The sequence below is a fragment of the Stenella coeruleoalba genome (genome assembly GCF_951394435.1).
Source record: "Stenella coeruleoalba genome assembly, chromosome: 7".
Lineage (NCBI taxonomy): Eukaryota > Metazoa > Chordata > Mammalia > Artiodactyla > Delphinidae > Stenella > Stenella coeruleoalba.
This window is the reverse complement of record NC_137153.1, coordinates 94977190-95000325: the sequence shown is the minus strand read 5'-3', so window position 1 is coordinate 95000325 and position 23136 is coordinate 94977190. Positions and strand designations below refer to the sequence as shown.

Sequence of the window (23136 nt, the reverse complement as noted above, 5' to 3'; positions counted from 1 at the left end):
TCCTCTGGCTCTCTCATCCCTTCTGCTTTCTCTGTTGATTTGCCTCTTCACCTCCCTTATCATCCTTGGAAGTTCCTTGAGGACAGTGCCTGTGTCCTTACCTTTTCTCTACACTTCATGGTGGTACACTAGTAAAGGTGAGTGAAATAAACCCTCCTCAATAATCACAAAATTATCATCATTTTTTGAGCACCTACAATGAGCCTGTTGCTTACTATTCTTGCATTACACGTAAATATCTCTAATCCTCATATCTTCAAAAAGTGGGTACTGTTACCCTTACCTCTTAGGTAAGAAATCTTGGGCTCAGGAAGGCAAAATGAACTTCTCAAAGCCTCACCGTTCATAAACAGCAGAGTCCAGCATCCAAGTTAGGTTATTCTGGTCCCACACCCCTGATCTTTTCACTGCACTATTGTTTCCCAAACTTGGCTGGAATCACCCTGGGGAGTGTTAGAAAATTCTGATGCCTGGGTCTCAGACCCAGAAGTTCTGATCGCGTCTCCCGGGAGCCAAGGTTGAGAACCAGTGCGCCCCACGGCCCTGCTTTCCTGCGCGCACACTGGCTGCAGCTTGCTGGTGGTGGTGTGTGAACCTGCGTCCACGTGTGTGGTATCCATGTGACCAGAATTCAAGTTCTCTGTAGCCAGGGATCTTTGGCCCACCCTGCTGCCTTGCCGCATGGCGGCCTCGCCACCGCGTGCATGTGCACTGTCAGAGGCTGTTGACTGTTTAATCAGCCTCTCGGTTCCTCTTTCTCATTCGGAGGATTCACTGAGAGGCAGTAGGAGTTTGATCACATCCAGCTGTTCTCATCCGCAGAGCCAGTTGACTTACCAGAAACGTCTTGTAAGTGCACTGCGCATGCTCCCTGGTCTCAAGAGTGTTGCTTGTGACCTAGGCCCATCGCAAGTGCAGCGGGGTCGGCCTCCCACGCTTCAGCAGCCCTGCTCCGGAGGGGGAGGCTCTTCTGGACTTGGCTCAGCCCGGTGTCGAGTGCTGTTCCAGCTTTTCACTCTCAGGAGGGGTGTGTGACCCGCCTGGTCACTGAGGCTCAGCTCGTGTGTATATTCTGTTCTGTCTGGAGCTCGGAGAGCTTTCTTCGTCCCTCACTTGACAGGTGAGGCAGTGGAGACACAGCTAGGTGAAATAATCTGGCAAATAAATGGATACAGAGCCCAGGTTTTCTGACCCCCATTGTTCCACAGTGGTTAGTGTCAGGCTTTGCATGCCAGACCTCAGTTGAAGCCACCAGCTTTCCTACCTTCTTCCCGTTTACATTAGGGATACTGGGACACTCAGGATGTCACTTTGCGTCTCTGGGAATATAGTTCTAGTGACTAGGAGTCCTGCTTACTGTTGGGGTGCAGCCTGGGGATCATCCTAATACCTCTGGGCCCTTCTCGGACCTGTAGAGCTGAAAGGAAATCTCCTGTGATGTTGCTCAGTTACTTCCAGAATCTTCCCAGCCCTGATCCCATCTCCTAGTATTTATTATCCAGCCATCATTCACTGATCAGTAATTCTTTGCTTGATCTGGACACCCTGATACAAGGATAAAAGACACAGTCTGTGTCCCAGAGGCATAGTCTGGTGGACAGAATATGCAAATAAAACAACATTCCTAAAAGGATGGTCCCCAGACCCCCTGCATTAGAAATACGAGATGATTATTAAAATGTAGATTCTTAGGCCCCACTCTAGAGCCACTGTTTCAGAATCTCTGGGAATTGGGCCCAAGAAACTGCATTTTAGCATGTCCCTAAGTGAATATTAGATGCTCTGAGGTTTGGCAGCTATAGAAGCGAACATGATGGTGAGAACGCAGTATCATATGTGTTAGGGAGAACCAGGCAGGCGACAGCCTGCAGTAGTACCTGTTCTCACAAGGGGTGCTGGGCCAGGACCAGCACCTCTTCTCACAAGGGGTGCTGACTGGGCCAGGACCAGCTTCTTGAATGTGTCCTGAGGAATAACTAGGAGTTAGTCAAATAAGGTGTAGCCAGAGAATCATTTCTCTAGAGATGTGAATCATGCTTAGTGTATCCCTTCTATAACTCTGTATTATTAAAGTTTGCTTTAGCAGAATATGTCTGGATCAGGAAGCACTGATGCGAGTCTGGTTGGATTCTGAGCCCTCCTTCTACTTTATCTCTGCACATCACCCCCATAGCTCCCAGGATTAATTCCTGTCCTCTTTAAGCCTCACCTCACAGCCCCATTTTCAGGTCAAACATCTGTTTCTCATCAGTTAAGTGATTTAGGTTTGCTAGGTTTGCCCCCCGAGAGGTGGGTTCGTTCCTGGACCTGTGGGCTAGTCTCTCAGTGATGTCTGCCTGGTCATGAGGTCATGATGAGCTGGTTTTCTCTTTATTGAAAGAAGTTGGGTTATTAAGAGGGAGGGGCAGAAGCAGAAGTGGACACTCAAATGAAATATGGCAGGGAAAATGAGAGCATTTCAGTAAGGGGGAGGGCCTGCCGAGCATCTGGCCAGAAACCTCATGTTTTGGGATGAAGAAGCTGAAATTCAGAAAGATGTGAAATACCCAAGCCATGCCACTAGGCACAGCCTCCAACTCTGGGGACTAAAATTGGATTTCTGGCTAGTGCTTTTTCTGCTTCCCTGCACTGGATTGGAACCTTTTCTAAATGTACCTGAAGGGCTAATTATTTAAAGAGAGTCTGTATGACACCCTGCAACAATCCAATCATTTGGTAGCGTTGATTTTTTAAAATATCTGCATATGTGTTTTCTTAAAGGACGGCAGACCTGGGTGTTGGAGGTCTGTATCACGTGTGCCACGTTTAGAACTGAAATGAGACCAAGTCTGTGAAAGCGCTTTGATGTGCATAATGCTCTACCTCCTTGGTCCTCAAAGGGTGGGCCCCAGACCAGCGACATCAGCACCGCCTGGTGGCTTGTTAGAAATGCAGATTCTCCAGCCTCATCCCAGGCCGATGAATCAGAAACTCTGGGGGTAGGGGACCAGTCTGTTTTCACAAGTCCTGCAGGTGATTCTAATGCCTGCTCAAGTTTGAGAACCACTGCTCTGCATCAAGAGGAAACCAGCGTCCGAGGCTTGTGGGAATAAAGGCTTTAAATATCTCTGAGTTTAGCTGTCTGAGATGGCACTGGGGAGACGAGAGCTGTGGGGTCAGGGTCACAAATCTCAGGTGGGTTGATTTTTTTCTTTGAAAAGCAAAGCTGTGTGTGTGTGTGTGTGTGTGTGTGTGTGTATGTACAGCAGTGCCGCATTCCATGGCTTCAGAAAGCAGTCTTTTCTTGTCTCTGCTGTTAAGGCGAAGCTCCCTGAACTTTTGTTTCTCTGTGTGCTTAAGCCAGAGGCCTGTGGTCATCAATCGGTTTACAACAAGGCAGTCAATATTATGATAGTTTGCTCCGTCGTGCTTTTTATTTATTTTTTGAGTTACGTATGAAATGAAAATAAAACGCTATTTCTCCAGCAGACTTGAAGTTTCAGGACTTCCTGGTAGACAATGAAACCTTCTCTGGATTCCTGCATCACAACCTCTCTCTGCCAAGGCCAACTGTGGACAAGATACTGGGGGCTGATGTCAGTCTCCGCAAGGTAAGCTGCGACCGTCACTTTCCCTGGTGGGGCTGATGGCAGTGACATTGTTGGAGAGCGCCTGGAGGGAAGTGAATAAAATCCTGTCTGTAATGGCGCTGAAGGAGGTTGTTGGCTCCAACGCAGCTTCACCTGTCTTTACCTCCCTGCTCAGGCTGGTGTTGCCAAACCGTCCAGAGAGTGGAATGTACAACCTGGCGTCACGGACCTGCTGGTTGAAATAAAACTGATTTCCTGCCCATCAGTTGGCATTTGTTGATAATGACTCCCTAAAGGGGAGATGAATTTAAGATGAATTAAACATTTTCTTTAAAATTTCACAGTTCTGAAACAATAGCCAGGGTTGAGGATTATTACCTAGAGTATCTCTGTCTATAAAATCCAAGACAGGGGCTTCCCTGGTGGCGAAGTGGTTGGGAGTCCGCCTGCCGATGCAGGGGACACGGGTTCGTGCCCCGGTCCGAGAGGATCCCACGTGCCACGGAGCGGCTGGGCCCGTGGGCCGTGGCCGCTGCGCCTGCGCGTCCGGAGCCTGTGCTCCTCAACGGGAGAGGCCACGGCAGTGAGAGGCCCGTGTACCGCAAAAAAAAAAAAGAAAATCCAAGACAGGAGATTTTCAAAATGTAATGCTTCCTTTAAAGATAGACGCGAAAGATATATAAGGAGAAAATGCTTAATTTTTTTCTTAAAATTATAAAACAAGGAAGTAATGTTAGTGTTTATGTAGAATTTTAACCTTAGATTTTCAGAAACTTCCACTGGCATCATTAGATAATCACACTGCTCTTGTGCGGTGGACAGCAGGCCCAGATTGCACAGTTATTGATTTTCAGAGAAGTGTCTCAAATTTATTCTCTGGCAGAAAGGGGAACTGCTTCCTTACTGTGTCTCATGTCTACATACCAGCTTGTCTTTGCAGTAAGCAGAAGTAGTGGAAATGTTTATGACTGAAAATAAGATCTTTGCTTCACATGATCTAGAATTTTAAAAATTTGAAAAATGTGCTTACTGCTTTCCCTTATGAAACTGGGAAAATATGCCTTGAGTTTACCAATTGTGTGGTTGGGAAATGGGCCAAAGGCAGCAGGCTTATGAAAATCATTAGCATGATTTCCATTGCCCTCTACCAATTTCTTATCTGTCACATCCGATCAGTTTAAAGTAAGGGACATCCTAAATATGGAGGTGGTCCTTGCATGGTAATTAGTCTCTGTGTAGTCAGTGTTCTTAAACCAAATACTAAATGTAGGCTGGCAGCAAGGGCCAGTTAGAGAAAGGAGGAAAAGTGAACTGTACTTGAGTATCTGGCAGTAGGTGGAAACTTACTTAATGGAAGCCATGGCCAAGGAAGTGCTCTGCAGGGATAGAAAGCTGCATGGGTCTTGAAAGGCTTTTGGCCCATCACTCCCACTAGATTGTACTACAAGCAGGTCAGGTTGCATTAACTGAAACAGAGGAAATAGTAACGGAGTAATAAAGAGTCTGAATCATCCATTCATTCATTCAACAAGTATTTACTGTCCATATGTTCCAGCATTGTGGACACAAAGAGAGCAAGAAAAACAAAGATGCTCATCTTACTGAACTTATTGTCTAATGGACAGTAAGGACCATATATGAAGAAGTGCAGTTTATTTAGGTCCAGTAAAACTAATTAAATAAGATATGGCCAAGGAAAGGTTCTTTGCTGAAATGAATAGACAAAGAATGACTTAGGGAAGATTGGTTCAAGATGGCGGAGTAGACAGACATGCTCTCACTCCCTCTTTCGAGAATACCGGAATCACAACTAACTGCTGAACAATCATCGACAGGAAAGCACTGGACCTCATCAGAAAAGATACCCCACATGCAAAGACAAAGGAGAAGCCGCAATGAGATGGCAGGAGGGGCGCTATCACGATAAAATCAAACCCCATAACTGTTGGGTGGGTGACTCACAGACTGGAGAACACTTATACCACAGAAGTCCACCCACTGGAGTGAAGGTTCTGAGCCACACGTCAGGCTTCCCAACCTGGGGGCCTGGCAACGGGAGGAGGAATTCCTAGAGAATCAGACTTGGAAGGCTAGCGGGATTTGATTGTAGGACTTCGGCAGGACTGGGGGAAACAGAGACTCCACTCTTGGAGGGCACACACAAAGTAGTGTGTGCATTGGGACCCAGGGGAAGGAGCAGTGACGCCATAGGAGACTGAACCAGACCTACCTGCTAGTGTTGGAGGGTCCCTGCAGAGGTGGGAGGCAGCTGTGGCTCACCAAGGGACAAGGACACTGGCAGCAAAAGTTCTGGGAAGTACTCCTTGGTGTGAGCCTGCCCAGAGTCTGCCATTAGCCCCACCAAAGAGCCCAGGTAGGCTCCAGTATTGGGTTGCCTCAGGCCAAACAACCAACAGGGAGGGAACCCAGCCCCACCCATCAGCAGACAAGTGGATTAAAGTTTTACTGAGCTCTGCCCACCAGAGCAATAGCCAGCTCTACCCTCCACCAGTCCCTCCCATCAGGAAACTTCCACAAGCCTCTTAGATAGCCTCATCCACCAGAGGGCAGGCAGCAGAAGCAAGAAGAACTACAGTCCTGCAGCCTGTGGAACAAAAACCACATTCACGGATAGACAAGATGAAAAGGCAGAGGGCTATGAAGCAGATGAAGGAACAAGATAAAACCCCAGAAAAACAACTAAATGAAATGGAGATAAGCAACCTTACAGAAAAAGAATTCAGAATAATGATAGTGAAGATGATCCAGGACCTTGGAAAAAGAATGGAGGCAAAGATTGAGAAGATGCAAGAAATGTTTAACAAAGATCTAGAAGAATTAAAGAACAAACAGAGATGAACAATACAGTAACTGAAATGAAAACTACACTAAAAGGAATCAATAGCAAAATAACTGAAGCAGAAGAACGGATATGTGACCTGGAAGACAGAATGGTGGAATTCACTGCTGTGGAACAGAATAAAGAAAAAAGAATGAAAAGAAATGAAGACAGCCTAAGAGACCTCTGGGACAACATTAAATGCAACAACATTCACATTATAGGGGTCCCAGAAGGAGAAGAGAGAGAGAAAGGACCCTGGAAAATATTTTAAGAGATGATAGTCGAAAACTTCCCTAACATGGGAAAGGAAATAGCCACTCAAGTACAGGAAGTGCAGAGAGTCCCATACAGGATAAACCCAAGGAGAAACATGCCGAGACACGTAGTAATAACATTGGCAAAAATTAAAGACAAAGAAAAATTATTGAAAGCAGCAAGGGAAAAACGACAAATAACATACAAGGGAACTCCCATAAGGTTAACAGCTGATTTCTCAGCAGAAACTCGACAAGCCAGAAGGGAGTGGCATGATATATTTAAACTGATGAAAGGGAAGAACATACAATCAAGATTACTCTACCCAGCAAGGATCTCATTCAGATTCGATGGAGAAATCAAAAGCTTTACAGACAAGCAAAAGCTAAGAGAATTCAGAACCACCAAACCAGCTCTACAGCAAATGCTAAAGGAACTTCTCTAAGTGGGAAACACAAGAGAAGAAAAGGACCTACAAAAACAAACCCCCCAAAATTAAGAAAATGGTAATAGGAACATACATATCGATAATTACCTTAAACGTGAATGGATTAAATGCTCCAACCAAAAGACACAGGCTTGCTGAATGGATACAAAAACAAGACCCATATATATGCTGTCTACAAGAGACCCACTTTAGACCTAGGGACACATACAGACTGAAAGTGAGGGAATGGAAAAAGATATTCGATGCAAATGGAAATCAGAAGAAAGCTGGAGTAGCAATACTGATATCAGATAAAATAGACTTTAAAATAAAGAATGTTACAAGAGATAAGGAAGGACACTAAAAAATGATCAAGGGATTAATCCAAGAAGAAGATAGAACAATTATAAATATATATGCACCCAACATAGGAGCACCTTAATACATAAGGCAACTGCTAACAGCCATAAAAGAGGAAATTGACAGTTACACAATACTAGTGTTATTGTTATATGATAATAATAACACCTCACACCAATGGACAGATCATCCAGACAGAAAATTAATAAGGAAACACGAGCTATAAATGACACAATAGACCAGATAGATTTAACTGATATTTATAGGACATTCCATCCAAAAACAGCAGATTACACTTTCTTCTCAAGTGTGCACAGAACATTCTCCAGGATAGATCACATCTTGGGTCACAAGTCAAGCCTCAGTAAATTTAAGAAAATTGAAATCCTATCAAGAATCTTTTCTGACCACAATGCTGTGAGATTAGAAATGAATTACAGGGAAAAAAAACATAAAAGACACAAACACATGGAGGCTAAACAATACGTTACTAAATAACAAAGAGATCACTAAAGAAATCAAAGAGGAAATCAAAAAATACCTAGAGACAAATGACAATGAAAACACGACGATCCAAAACCTATGGGATCCAGCAAAAGCAGCTCTAAGAGGGAAGTTTATAGCTATGCAAACCTACCTCAAGAAACAAGAAAAATTTCAAAACAATCTAACCTTACACCTAAAGGAACTAGAGAAAGAAGAACAAACAAAACCCAAAGTTAGCAGAAGGAAAGAAATCATAAAGATAAGAGCAGAAATAAATGAAATAGAAACAAAGAAAACAATAGCAAAGATCAATAAAACTAAAAGCTGGTTCTTTGAGAAGATAAACAAAATTGATGAACCATTAGCCAGACTCATCAAGAAAAAGAGGGAGAGGACTCAAATCAATAAAATTAGAAATGAAAAAGGAGAAGTAACAACTGACACCACAGAAATACAAAGCATCCTAAGAGACTACTACAAGCAACTCTATGCCAATAAAATGGACAAATTCTCAGAAAGGTATAATCTTCCAAGACTGAACCAAGAAGAAATAGAATATATGAACAGACCAATCACAAGTAATGAAATTGAAACTGTGATTAAAAATCTTCCAGTGAGGGCTTCCCTGGTTGCGCAGTGGTTGAGAGTACGCCTGCTGATGCAGGGGACACGGGTTTGTGACCTGGTCCGGGAAGATCCCACATGCCGCGGAGCAGCTAGGCCCATGAGCCATGGCCGCTGAGCCTGTGTGTCCGGAGCCTGTGCTCCACGACGGGAGAGGCCAGAACAGTGAGAGGCCCGTGTATCGCAAAAAAAAACCCCAAAAAACCCAAAAAATCTTCCAGCGAACAAAAGTCCAGGACCAGATGGCTTCACAGGTGAATTCTATCAAACATTTAGAGAAGAGCTAACACCCATCCTTCTCAAACTCTTCCAAAAAATTACAGAGGAAGAAAAACTCTGAAACTCATTCTATGAGGCTGCCATCACCCTGATACCCAAACCAGACAAAGATACTACAAAAAAAGAAAATTACAGACCAATACCACTGATGAATATATACGCAAAAATCCTCAACAAAATTCTAGCAAACAGAATCCAACAACACATTAAAAGGATCATACATCATGATCAAGTGGGATTTATCCCAGAGATGAAAGGATTCTTCAATATACTCAATCAGTGAGATACACCATATTAACAAATTAACGAATAAAAACCATATGATCATCTCAATAGATGCAGAAAAAGCTTTTGACAAAATTCAACTCCGATTTATGATAAAAACTCTACAGAAAGTGGGCATAGAGGGAGCCTACTTCAACATAATAAAGGCCGTATATGACAAACCCACAACAAACATCATTCTCAATGGTGAAAAACTGAAAGCTTTTCCTCTAAGATCAGGAATGAGACAAGGATGTCCACTCTGACTACTATTATTCAACATATTTTTGGAAGTCCTAGCCATGGCAATCAGAGAAGAAAAAGAGATAAAAGGAATACAAACTGGAAAAGAAGAAGTAAAACTGTCCCTGTTTGCAGATGACATGATACTATACATAGAAAATCCTAAAGATGCCACTAGAAAACTACTGGAGCTAATCAATGAATTTGGTAAAGTTGCAGGATACAAAATGAATGCACAGAGGGGCTTTCCTGGTGGCGCAGTGGTTGAGAGTCCGCCTGCCAATACAGGGGACACGGGTTCGTGCCCTGGTCCGGGAATATCCCACATACCACGGAGCGGGTAGGCCCATGAGCCATGGCCGCTGAGCCTGCGCGTCTGGAGCCTGTGCTCCACAACGGGAGAGGCCACAACAGTGAGAGGCCCGCGTACTGCAAAAAAAAAAAAAAAGAAGCACAGAAATCTCTTGCATTCTTATACACTAATGATGAAAAATCTGAAAGAGAAACTAAGGAAACACTCCCATTTACCATTGCAACCAAAAGAATTAAATACCTAGGAATAAATCTACCTAGGGAGACAAAAGACCTGTATGCAGAAAATTATAAGACACTGATGAAAGAAATTAAAGATGATACCAACAGATGGAGAGATATACCATGTACTTGGATCGGAAGAATCAATATTGTGAAAATGACTATACTACCGAAAGCAATCTACAGGTTCAATGCAATCCCTATCAAATTACCAATGGCATTTTTTACGGAACTAGAACAGAAAATCTTAAAATTTGTATGGAGACACAAAAGACCCCGAATAACCAAAGCAGTCTTGAGGGGAAAAAACGGAGCTGGAGGAATCAGACTCCCTGACTTCAGACTATACTATAAAGCTACAGTCATCAAGACAATACGGTACTGGCACAAAAACAGAAACATAGATCAATGGAACAAGATAGAAAGCCCAGAGATAAACCCATGCACATATGGTCAACTAATCTATGACAAAGGAGGCAAGGACATACAATGCAGAAAAGACAGTCTCTTCAAAAAGTGGTGCTGGGAAAACTGGACAGCTACATGTAAAAGAATGAAATTAGAACACTCCCTAACACCATACACAAAAATAAACTCAAAATGTATTAGAGACCAAATGTAAGACCAGACACTATAAAACTCTTAGAGGAAAACATAGGAAGAACACTCTTTGTCATAAGTCACAGCAAGATATTTTTTGATCTACCTCCTAGAGTAATGGAAATAAAAAGAAAAATAAACAAATAAACTTAAAAGCTTTTGCATAGTAAGGGAAACCATAAAGAAGAGGAAAAGACAACCCTCAGAATGGGAGAAAATATTTGCAAATGAATCATCAGACAAACGATTAATCTCCAAAATATATAAACAGCTCATGCAGCTCAATATGAAAAAAACAACCCAATCCAAAAATGGGCAGAAGACCTAAATAGACATTTCTTCAAAGAAGACATAAGAAGCGTATGAAAAGCTGCTCAACATCACTAATTATTAGAGAAATGCAAATCAAAGCTACAATGAGGTATCACCTCACACCAATTAGAATGGGCATCATCAGAAACTCTATAAACAACAAATGCTGGAGAGGATGTGGAGAAAAGGGAACCCTCTTGCACTGTTGGTGGGAATGTAAATTGATACAGCCACTATGGAGAACAGTTATGGAGGTTCCTTAAAGAACTACAAATAGAACTACCATATGACCCAGCAATCCCACTACTGGGCATATACCCAGAGAAAACCATAATTCAAAAAGACACATGCACCCCAATGTTCATTGCAGCACTATTTACAATAGCCAAGACATGGAAGCAACCTAAATGCCTATCGACAGATGAATGGATAAAGAAGATGTGGTACATATATATAATGGAATATTACTCAGCCATAAAAAGGAATGAAATTGGGTCATTTGTAGAGATGTGGATGGACCTAGAGACTGTCATATAGAGTGAAGTAAATCAGAAAGAGAATAACAAATATCGTATATTAATGCATATATGTGGAACCTAGAAAATGGTACAGATGAATTGGCTTGCAGAGCAGAAATTGAGACACAGAGTAGAGAACAAACGTATGGACCCCGAGGGGGGAAAGCGGCATGGGGTGGTGTTTGTGGTGTGATGAACTGGCAGAGTGGGATTGACATGTATACACTGATGTGTATAAAATGGATGACTAATAAGAAAATAAATAAATAAAGATTAAAAAAAACCCAAAAAGACTTAGAACTGGCCTATCAGTGAGGTAAGGGGCTTGACTTTCTAGTACTCTGCTCTGATACAAGTAAAAGGAAGAGTTCCACATTCTGAAATTGTTTGAACATAGTTTTTTGCATCAGCTAAATATCTGTATCTACAAATAAATAGTATAAATGCCTTTTTTTCATAATTCAGCCCAACCCCAGGTTAAGATATCATGCATTCCAAAATAATGAGAATTTTCTATTTTCTTTAATAAAAGTGGTTTTAGGAGTTCAGACTCTAGATTCCTACTGGGTGAATCACGTGTTCCACTTTTGAGAAAAAGAGTTGGGCTCAGGATTTCCCCTCACAAGGACAAGAGTGTGGAGGTGATAAGTCAAATGCCACATTCCGGTTTTAATGTCCTGTAGGATCATGCTTTGACCCATCGTAAAGTTCAGTAGAGACCCTGTGCACTGGATACACTCCAGCAGTGTCCATTCTTCAAAGCTGTATTGATGTGAAGTCCCCCAAAAGGCTTCAAGGACCCTGCTTCCCATCTTTGTAATCCAGTTTTGCTTTTCTCTCTTTGCATGAAATGCTTCCAGGTATTTTTGCAAGGCTACCAGTTACATTTGACCAATCTGTGCAACGGATCAAAATTAGGAGAGCTGATTCAACTTGGTGACCAAGAAGTCTCCATGCTTTGCAGCCTGCCAAAGGAGAAACTGGATGCTGCAGAGCAAATACTTCATTCCAACCTGGACATTCTGAAGCCGATCTTGGTGAGTAGGATTACTGTGTGGAGAAGCTTCAAGCACTAATACTTTTGGAATGTGACATTTTTCCTTGGGCAGTGTGACTTTGTTTTTGTAGAAATATAGTGCTGGCTGGGAGTTGGAGACATAATTTGGCTCAGTGATATTCTAACTGTCCTTTCAAACTTTTGGGCCACCTCTCCAAGAGTAAATGGGGGAAGAGTAAGTAGGGTGTGGCTCTGAGTCCAAGTCTCAGGTCCCTTGTGCCTGTTTCAATCAGAGAAAACCTCTTTTTTTATGGTTTTTAATATTGAAAGGGTTCATGTGAAGAAGGAACTCCACAGATTTTTTAAAAAAATTCTCAAAACCATTGATGGGAAGATGGATATCTATTCATTTTTAAAAGCCTATCAGAAAGGAGACATCGAGATGTCTCAGTGGGAAAACCCTGGAATTGGATGGGAGCACACTCAATAATTAGCTTAATCAATGACAAAATTGCATTCACAGAAAAAAATAATCCCAAGAAAGCCCAGTCCATCAGCTGGGAATCACTAGTTCAGAGAAGCAGTCCATGAGAATACATCCAACAACAGGGATGAGTCTGAGCATTCTGGTCGTCTGTGTGTTATGTCTTGTTCCAGAACAGGTATCTTTCTTTGGGTTTCCTTGGAGCTCTGGTGAAATGCCCCTTGGAACAACATCCTTTAGCATTCAGTGTTCAGGTTTCCTATTCACCACAGGGCTCTCTGATGTGTCAGTAGTTTCTTTTAAAACCAGGGAAAAAGCCCTAGAAGAAGGATGCGCCTGGAAAGAGATGTTCTTCATTATAATAGAAAGAAATTGGAATCCTCTGAGCCTTTGCACACCATGATTTCTCTAGAGAAAGATGGGCCCTCCTGGGGAACTAAGAAGGTTCTGTTTCTGGACCCTGTACCTGGATGATACCCTAGAATATTCCTTAGAAACACATGCCAGGGTTTACACTCTTGACTGACCATCAGGGAGTCCTTGTGTCCAGCTTGACGCTCTGATGCTATAGCTTCTGCCTGAGGTGAAGGTCGTAGTCAGACTGTGACTTTCGGATGCTTCTGTGGCAGGGTTGATGGTAATCCCGTCAGTGTGAAGGGCTTAGGCCTAATGCTTAAGATCTGTTTTTGTTTTATTCCAGAAATAGTATTTTCTGCTTCAGTGGTTGAAAATGTACTGAGTTATTTTCATTGGTCTGTGATTCCACTGGTAATGTTTCTAGAGTATAATTTTAGTAAGATATGTTTCTGTATGGAGATGTCTGCAGCCCCAGATAACTGGTCTAAATAACCAGATAAGCTCATCTGTGAAGACACTTGCAGCCTGTTGGCACTTTTTGCATCGTGAGACAGAGGGTCAAAGGTTGTTACAAATGGTAGACCATTTCCTTGGACTGTTTTGGCTGTTTTGCTTTATTTCACAACAAGATCGAAATGTTCACCTTTTCAGCTGGGATGATTCAGACTTTGGAAAGATGGGTGCTTTTAGAAGACATAGTAATTTATTCTGGTGCCCATTCATTGTTTCACTTCTGTTTACTCATTAAACACCTATTGTGTGCACAACCCAGTAAAATCCCTCTAATTATATAATGTCTGAATTATGCTCTAAGTAGAATGATAGTACAGCCTTCATAATCTGACAATCAGCAGCTTAGGGTTCAACTTGAAAATCTCTCCCTAGTTGGAAAAATTAGCGTGATCGAGGACATGGAAATGCACTGTCAAAACTGTCAGCTACATCACAGCCCATCCTGTCATGCTGTGTTTGTGCCTTGTAGACCAGTTGGTTCACGGCGGGTGTTGATTAGGGTAGCTGCCATATGCTTCCTGCCCATCTCTCGGGCATAGGAGCATCTCAGGTTCTGCTCCTGCCTGTCAGCTGTTGCTGTGAGATCTTCCTAAAATCGGAAAATGGGGCTCTTGAATTAGAACATAATGAGTGGCCAGGATGGCTCTGTGTAAAGATGTTTTAGGGGATACCTCTGGGATGAAGTGACTTCCAAACATTTTGAAATGTGACTCTTATAGCAGTGCCTTAATTGGAGCACTGGGGTTGATACTTGATTTACATTAAGCAGCCTTTTGCTTCTGCCACTTGGGTGGAATTTTGACATGGGTGATGGTAGATGGATGTTCCGTGACACCTCGTTGCACATGGGCAGTTAATTGCGCCAAGATATACAACAGGAGCAGCAACCAACATTGCGGGGGAGGGGAGAGAAACTGTTCTGTCCGCACGCGTTTCTGTACTAAAAGTGGATTTTGAGGAGAGACATGTTTTGAAACATTTCTCCTCTCTTTCTTTCTTTCTTTTTTTTTTTTTTTTTGATGTGGCTATTTCTCTCTTTTTCAGCCAAAGTATTCTGACACTTTCTCCTGGGTCTCCTTCAGTTCCCTGATGACCACTTGGACCTCAGTATTTTGACAGAAGTGGGGAAGTGTGGCAGAGTAGGAAGGGTGTAGGCCTGGGGTCATCTGCATCTGGGTTCAAATTCTGCCTCAGCATTTTACCAGCTGTGGGACCTCGGATACATTAGATTCTGTAAGCCTCAGATAACGAGGCTTTTACCTACAGGTAACGTAGTTTACCCTTGGTTGTGACTATTGCTCAGGTATATGAAGAGCCTGGCATAAGGCCTGGCACACATTAGATGCTCAATAAATAGAAGTTAATAATTTAATTGATATGAGTAATATAAATTATATGCTGAAAGCAGTGGCTGGTAAGGAAGAAATTTTCTTTTATAAATCAGTGTTAGAAGTCAATCATATACCAAGCAAAGTAATCCTGAAGAATATTTCAGTGCAAAATTGCATTCTTTGCTTAGGTATTGCCAAGGCTTCTTATCCTGTAGATTATTTGTTTATGCCTTGGTTATACCTTGCATAAAATGAAGGTATGAATTTTGCATATCAAGGTGTTCACAGGGCTGTATTCCTTTTTGGAGGCTCTGAACATGAATCTGTTTCTGAACTCATTCGGATTGGTAGCTGATTTCAGTTCCTTGAAGTTGTAGGACTGAGGTCCCTGTTTTCTTCCTGGATGTCAGCTGGGGGCTGGTCTTTACTCATAGAGGCTGCCAGCATTCCTTCTCGTGCTTTTCACATGGTCCCTCCCCAGCCACAGTGGTTTGAGCCCCTCTCATGCTTTAAATCTGATTTTTCCTTCTGCTACATCTCTCTGCTTCCAGCCTGAAAGTTTTTTGCTTTTAAGGGCTCATGTGATTAGACTGAACCCATCCAGATAATCTAGGATAATCTCCCTATTTTAACATTCATTACTTTTTACATCTGTAAAGTACTTTTTACCAGGTGAAGTAACTGATTGACAGGTTCCAGAGATTAGGGTGTGGACTGCTTTGGGGAGGGCATTTGTTCTGCCATAACTGCCTTTGGATTGGAACATATATTGGAACAATATTTCATTCTGTCTTTGAAGTGTTTCTCCAGTGCCCTTGGCTTTTTTTTATTAGTCCCGTTTCAGCCCTGTGTACTTTTTTGCTCATATTCTGAGAGTGATTCTAAAGTACAGTAGACACTACTCATTAAGGTTTGTAATGCACAAACCAAAGAGCAGTGGCTTTGGGAAGCAGAGCATCTCTGAACAAGGCGTGAGACATTCATCAACAGAACCAACGCATATTTACTGTCTGTCTACTTTGTACCAGGTACTGTTCTAAGGCACTGAAGGTTCAGCCATGAACAACGCAGACAAGGTCCACGTGGAGCTTTCATTCCATTGGGCACTGAGAACCAGCTTTAAGGCTGAGACTGGAAACTTGAGGAATTCTTCCTAAGTTCTGGGTTCTGTAAAGTGAGGGCTGCCCTTCCAGCAGCTGCCTGACAACAGTCTTGTCTCATATGGGACACTGTGAGCCCTAGTGAACGTCTGTGTGGTTAAGTAGGCTTGGGCTCTAGTCCTGTCTGTGATGTGAAGATGGTGTCTGGTTTTTTTTTTGTTAGTTTTGTTTTTTTGCGGTACGCGGGCCTCTCACCGTTGTGGCCTCTCCCGTTGTGGAGCACAGGCTCCGGAAGCACAGGCTCAGCGGCCATGGATCACGGGCCCAGCCGCTCCGCGGCGTGTGGGATCTTCCTGGACCGGGGCATAAACCCATGTCCCCTGCATCGGCAGGTGGACTCTCAACCACTGCGCCACCAGGGAAGCCCGGTGTCTGGTTTTTGAGGTGAGGAAAACGGTGTCTGATTCGAGTTAGCAAGGACAGGCATGCAGATTGACCTCCATCTTAGACACTGCACGACCATGTGGCTAAACTGCCTTGACTTATACTTTCATCCAAAAAGGAGAAGTTCTATCTCCATGGAACAAAGTGTTCTGTTCCTGTATCTTCCGATGTGTGTAACACATTCTTGCAGAGGCGGAACTCAGTTCATAGGGCAAAGGAGTTAAGGTGAGTGGTGCTCTGAGGTGCCCAGAGGACTAGTGGGCTCACAGCTGGACTGCACAAGGATCGAAGGAGCAGGTGGAGGAGGAGTGAAGAGTTATCCTTGTCTTGAAGGGTCTTTGACTTGATGAGGTGAATATGAAACAGAATCTGAATTTGAATGACCTTTGAAGCAGCACTCACACCAGTCCATCCCCCACCCTCCTAATGTGCTCTTCCCTTTGCTTTTCATTTTTCTTCCATATTTATTGGACACCTAGTTATTATGTGCCAGGAACTGTGCTGGACACTGAGTTGAAATAAAACACCAGCTCAGAAATTAAAGTCAAATTGACTTTGCTAGGTTATTGCATTTTTTATTTTAAGTTTCAGTCTATTACAACTTAGTTAAACTAAGTTTTTGGTGGGGCACATGCTGCAGCATATATAGAAATATAATGTGTATTATAGAATGTAGGAATATAATGTTGTACATGTGAAATTTATATAATGTTATAAACCATTGTTACCTCAATTTAAAAAAGAAAAAAATAAAATTCATGTGGCAGGAAAAACCTAGTGAGGATAGAAAGAATATAATGAAGTCATTTATTAGGTCCAGAAAAGATGGCACAGTGGACTTGATCATTCTCAGGCCAGTGCCCCAGACTGTCATGCTTTTAGGAAATGTTTCAATGTTGTGATTAACACATTTTGCAGAAATGAGTAGGAGCTTTTGAGTTATACTCATTTGTCTATTCTTCCATTAATGATAGTACAGTATCTAGCTGTGATCTAAAAATATTGAATAATACATGAATTCCTGTTAGCTTAACACAGAACATACAGTCTTCACCAAAGGTTTTATTTTCCCTCTTTTTCCCCATTTGCCTTCATACAAGAAAATCTTGCCCCCTGTGGTCAATGGGGACCTGTATGAATTCATAGCCAAGGGAATGTTTTTGGTTAAGAAAAATAGTAGGAGGAATTCCAAACTGTGAATGGCTTACCAGAGCTCTTTGGAAATACTATTGGCAAGTTTTGTCTGCCTTTGTCAAGTAAGTATGAGCCGGAGACCTCAGTTAACAGTAGGTACAGGCACATGGTTCTCAGACTTCATCGTGTGGCCTCATTTTAAGGCATATTGGCTGGGGTTAATTTTGTTCAAGGAAGTTAAACATCTTTCAGATCTGATACGTACTCAAGCCAACTTATATTCTTACCCTTCCTTCATTCCTGCCAATCTCCTTTCCTCCTCCCTCTCTCTCTTATCTTTCATCGAATTAAAAAGAAAGTTATGAAATAGTTCAAATATATAAAAAGGTACAGAAATAACATAAAGAACACTCATGTACCAACATCCATCATTTTATTATGCCTGCTTTAGATTCTTTTCAAGAAAGAAAACACTACAGATACAGTTTATGTCACCTGTGTATCCCCCTCTTTCCTCAAAGATAACCGTTATCCTGGAGTGGCATATTTTTATGCAACCATATATATATTTGCATTCTGTTAATAACAGTATAGGGTATTGGTTTGCATGTGTTCATATTGTATAGGTGTGCATGTTGATTTGCAACTTGTCTTTTTCACTCAACGTTATGTTCTTGAGATTTATCAATGTTGATAAATGTGGCATCTGGTTCGTTTTAACTGCTGCATGGTATTCCATTTTTATTCTAAAAAAATTTTTTTAAATTTCTTCTTCCAGTCTTTGGCTTGTTTTTTCCCATTGCTGATGGTATCTTTTTGCACATAGTTTTTACTTTCAGAAGTTGAAGTCGTTAGTTCCCATTTTTGGTTTGGACTTCTGTATTTTAAGAAGGCCTTCCCTACCTTAGGTTCATAAGTACATTTTCTCCTCTATATCTTTTAAACTTTCATTTTTAGTTTTAGCTTTTCAATATACCAAGAATTTAATTTTGTATAGTGGTATGAGATGGAAAAATTACTGTCTTTTTTTTTTTAACATCTCTATTGGAGTATAATTACTTTACAGTGTTGTTAGTTTCTGCTCTATAACAAAGTGAATCAGCTATATGTATATATATATATCCCCATATCCCCTCCTTCTTGCACCTCCCTCCCCCACTTGCTATCCCAAGCTGATCTCCCTGTGCTATGTGGCTGCTTCCCACTAGCTATCTGTTTTACATTTGGTAGTATATATATGTCAGTGCTACTCTCTCACTTCATCCCAGCTTACCCTTCCCCCTCCCCCTGTCCTCAAGTCCATTCTCTATGTCTGCATCTTTATTCCTGTACTGCCCCTAGGTTCATCAGAACCATTTTTTTTTTCAGATTCCATATATATGTGTTAGCATATGGTATTTGTTTTTCTCTTTCTGACTTACTTCACTCTGTATGACAGACTCTAGGTCCATCCAACTCACTACAAATAACTCAATTTTGTTTCTTTTTATGGCTAATATTCCATTGTATATATGTGCCACATCTTCTTTATCCATTCATCTGTTGATGGACACTTAGGTTGCTTCCATTTCCTGGCTATTGTAAATAGTGCTACAGTGAACGTTGTGGTTCATGTTTCTTTTTGAATTATGGTTTTCTCAGGGTATATGCCCTGTAGTGGGATTGCTGGGTCATATGGTAGTTCTATTTTTAGTTTTTGAAGGAAACTGCATACTGTTCTCCATAGTGGCTGATCTGATCTTTATGATTTCTTTCCTTCTGCTAACTTCGGGGTTTTTTGTTCTTCTTTCTCTAATTGCTTTAGGTGTAAGGTTAGGTTGTTTATTTGAGATTTTTCTTGTTTCTTGAGGTAGGATTGTATTGCTATAAAATTCCCTCTTAGAACTGCTTTTGCTGCATCCCATAGGTTTTGGGTCGTCATGTTTTCATTGTCATTCATTTCTAGGTATTTTTTGATTTCCTTTTGATTTCTTCAGTGATCTCTTGGTTATTTAGTAGCATATTGTTTAGCCTCCATGTGTTTGTGTTTTTTACAGTTTTTTTCCTGTAATTGATATCTAGTCTCATAGCGTTGTGGTCAGAAAAGATACTTGATACGATTTCAATTTTCTTAAATTTACCGAGGCTTGATTTGTAATCCAAGATACGATCTATCCTGGAGAATGTTCCATGTGCACTTGAGAAGAAAGTGTATTCTGTTGTTTTTGGATGGAATGTCCTAAAAATATCAGTTAAGTCTATCTGGTCTCATGTGTCATTTAAAGCTTGTGTTTCCTTATTTATTTTCATTTTGGGTGATCTGTCCATTGGTGAAAGTGGGGTGTTAAAGTCCCCTACTATGATTGTGTTAGTATTGATTTCCCCTTTTATGGCTGTTAGCATTTGCCTTATGTATTGAGGTGCTCCTATGTTGGGTGCATAAATGTTTACAATTGTTATATCTTCTTCTTGGATTGATCCCTTGATCATTATGTAGTGTCCTTCTTTGTCTCTTGTAATAGTCTTTGTTTTAAAATCTATTTTGTCTGATTTGAGAATTGCTACTGCAGCTTTCTTTTGATTTCCATTTGCATGGAATATCTTTTTCCATCCCCTCACTTTCAGTCTGTATGTGTCCCTAGGTCTGAAGTGGGTCTCTTGTAGACAGCATATATATGGCTCTTGTTTTCATATCCATTCAGCCAGACTTTGTCTTTTGCTTGGAACATTTAATCCATTTACATTTAAGGTAGGTGATTATTGATATGTATGTTCCTATTACCATTTTCTTAATTGTTTTGCATTTGTTTTTGTAGGTCTTTTCCTTCCCTTGTGTTTCCTGCCTAGAGAAGTTCCTTTAGCATTTGTTGTAAAGCTGGTTTGGTGGTGCTGAATTCTTAGCTTTTGCTTGTCTGTAAAGGTTTTGATTTCTCCATCAAATCTGAATGAGATCCTTGCTGCGTAGAGTAATCTTGGTTGTAGGTTTTCCCCTTTCATCACTTTAAATACGTCCTGCCACTCCCTTCTGGCTTGCAGAATTTCTGCTGAAAGATTAGCTGTTAACCTTATGGGGATTCCCTTGTATGGTATTTGTTGCTTTTCCCTTGCTGCTTTTAATATTTTTTCTTTGTATTTAATTTTTGATAGTTTGACTAATATGTGTCTTGGCATGTTTCCTCTTGGATTTATCCTGTATGGGACTCTCTGTGCTTCCTGGGCTTGATTGACTGTTTCCTTTCCCATGTTAGGGAAGTTTTCAACTATCATCTCAGATTTTTTCTCAGACCCTTTTTTTTTCTCTTCTTCTTCTGGGACCCCTATAATTCGAATGTTGATGCATATAATGTTGTCCCAGAGGTCTCTGAGACTGTCCTCAATTCCTTTCATTCTTTATTCTGCTGTGTGGCAGTTATTTCCACTATTTTATCTTGCAGGTCGTTTATCCGTTCTTCTGTCTCAGTTATTCTACTATTGATTCCTTCTAGAGAATTTTTAAATTTCATTTATTGTGTTGTTTATCATTGTTTGTTTGCTCTTCAGTTCTTCTAGGTCCTTGTTAGACGTTTCTTGTATTTTCTTCATTCTATTTCCAAGATTTTGGATCATCTTTATTATCATTACTCCGAATTCTTTTTCAGGTAGACTGCCTATTTCCTCTTCATTTGTTTGGTCTGGTGGGTTTTTACCTTGCTCCTTCATCTGTTGTGTATTTCTCTGTCCTCTCATTTTGTTTAAAACTTACTGTGTTTGGGGTCTCTTTTTTGCAGGCTGCAGGTTCATAGTTCCTGTTATTTTTGGTGTCTGCCCCCAGTGGGTGAGGTTGGTTCAGTGGCTTGTGGAGGGGACTGGTGCCTGTGCTCTGGTGGGTGATGGTGGATCTTGTCTTTCTGGTGGGCAGGGCCGCATTTGGTGGTGTGTTTTGGGGTGTCTGTGAATTTAGTATGACTTTAGGCAGCTTCTCTGCTAATGGGTGGAGTTGTGTTCCTGTCTTTCTAGTTGTTTGGCATGGGGCATCTAGCACTGGAGTTTGCTGGCCATTGGGTGGACTGGGTCTTAGTGTTAAGATGGAGATCTCTGGGAGAGCTCTCATCGATTGATATTATATGGAGCTGGCAGGTCTCTGTTCCAGTGTCCTGGACTCAGCCCTCCCACCTCGGAGGCTCAGGCTCGACACCCGGCTGGAGTACCAAGACCCTGCCAGCCACACGGCTAGGAAGAAAAGGAAGAAAAAAAAAAAAAAAAGAACAGCTAGAACCCCAAGCCAAATGGTAAAAGTAAAACTAAACAGAGAAAATCACACAAAGAAACATACACACTCACAAAAAGAGAAAAAAGGCTAAAACAAAATAAAAAAATAATAAAAATAGAAAAAATAATAAAAAAGATAAAAAATTTTTTAAAGTAAAAAAAAAGAAAAAGGAAGAGAGCAATCAAACCAATAAACAAATCCACTAATAATAACAAGCACTAAAAAGTAAACTAAGATAAACATAAAACCAAAACCCAGTCAGACAGAGAAAGCAAACCCCAAGTCTACAGTTGCTCCCAAACTCCACTGCCTATTTTGGGAGCATTCATTGTCTTTTCAGGTATTACAGAGATGCAGGGTTTATCAAGTTGATTGGGGGGATTTAATCCGCTGCTCCTGAGGCTGCACGGAGAAATTTCCCTTTCTCTTTTTTGTTCGCGCAGCTCCTGGGGTTCAGCTTTGGTTTTGGCCCTGCCTTTGCGTATAGGCCACCCTCAGGCGTCTGTTCTCTGCCCAGACAGGAGGGGATTAAAGCAGCAGCTGATTAGGGGTCTCTTGCTCACTCAGGCCAGGGAAAGGGAGGGGTACGGTAGTCATAATTGGAATGGAGGGTGAACCTGTGGCAGCAGAGGCCGGCGTGATGTTGCAGAAGCCTGAGGCGCGCCATGTGTTCTCCCGGGGAATTTGCCCCTGGGTCACGGGACCCTGGCAGTGGTGTGCTGCACAGGCTCCTGGGGGGGTATGGGTAGTGACCTGCGCTTGCACACAGGATTCTGAGTGGCAGTGGCGGCAGCGTTAGCGGTTCATGCCCATCTCTGGGGTCTGAGCTGATAGCCGTGGCTTGTGCCTGTCTCTGGAGCTCGCTTAGGTGGTGCCCTGCCTTCTGTGGGCACGCGGAGCAGGAATCCCCTCTCCTCACACACCTGGAAACAATGCTGTGTTGCCTCTCCAGCAGGTCCAGACTTTTCCCCAGACTCCCTCCTGGCTATCTGTGGCACACTAGCCCCCTTCAGGCTGTCTTCACATAGCCAACCTCAGTCCTCTCCCTGGGGTCTGACCTCCAAAGCCTGAGCCTCAGCTCCCAGCCCCTACCCGCCCCAGAGGGTGAGCAAACCAAAAAATTACTATCTTATATGAGTAACTACTTGTCTCAGCAGCACTGGTTGAATAGCCCATCCTTTTCCCATTAATTTGTAATATTAAATCTGATTTACATCAGTCTCCTCTCTGTATTT

The 23136-nt window shown here is 42.0% G+C and overlaps 1 protein-coding gene across 4 annotated transcripts in view; it reads left to right on the top strand.

The window, feature by feature from the left end:
• ABCA1 (ATP binding cassette subfamily A member 1) overlaps window positions 1-23136 on the top strand; it is a 182921-nt gene that overhangs the window by 96012 nt on the left and 63773 nt on the right. For 3 of the 4 annotated variants that reach the window (XM_079925542.1, XM_079925541.1, XM_079925540.1), the window contains 2 exons: window positions 3466-3590; window positions 12174-12350. In XM_079925542.1, coding sequence (XP_079781668.1) covers window positions 3466-3590; window positions 12174-12350 — 302 coding nt within the window. The remainder of the gene's footprint in view (window positions 1-3465; window positions 3591-12173; window positions 12351-23136) is intronic. The other variant, XM_079925543.1, reaches the window with a different exon arrangement.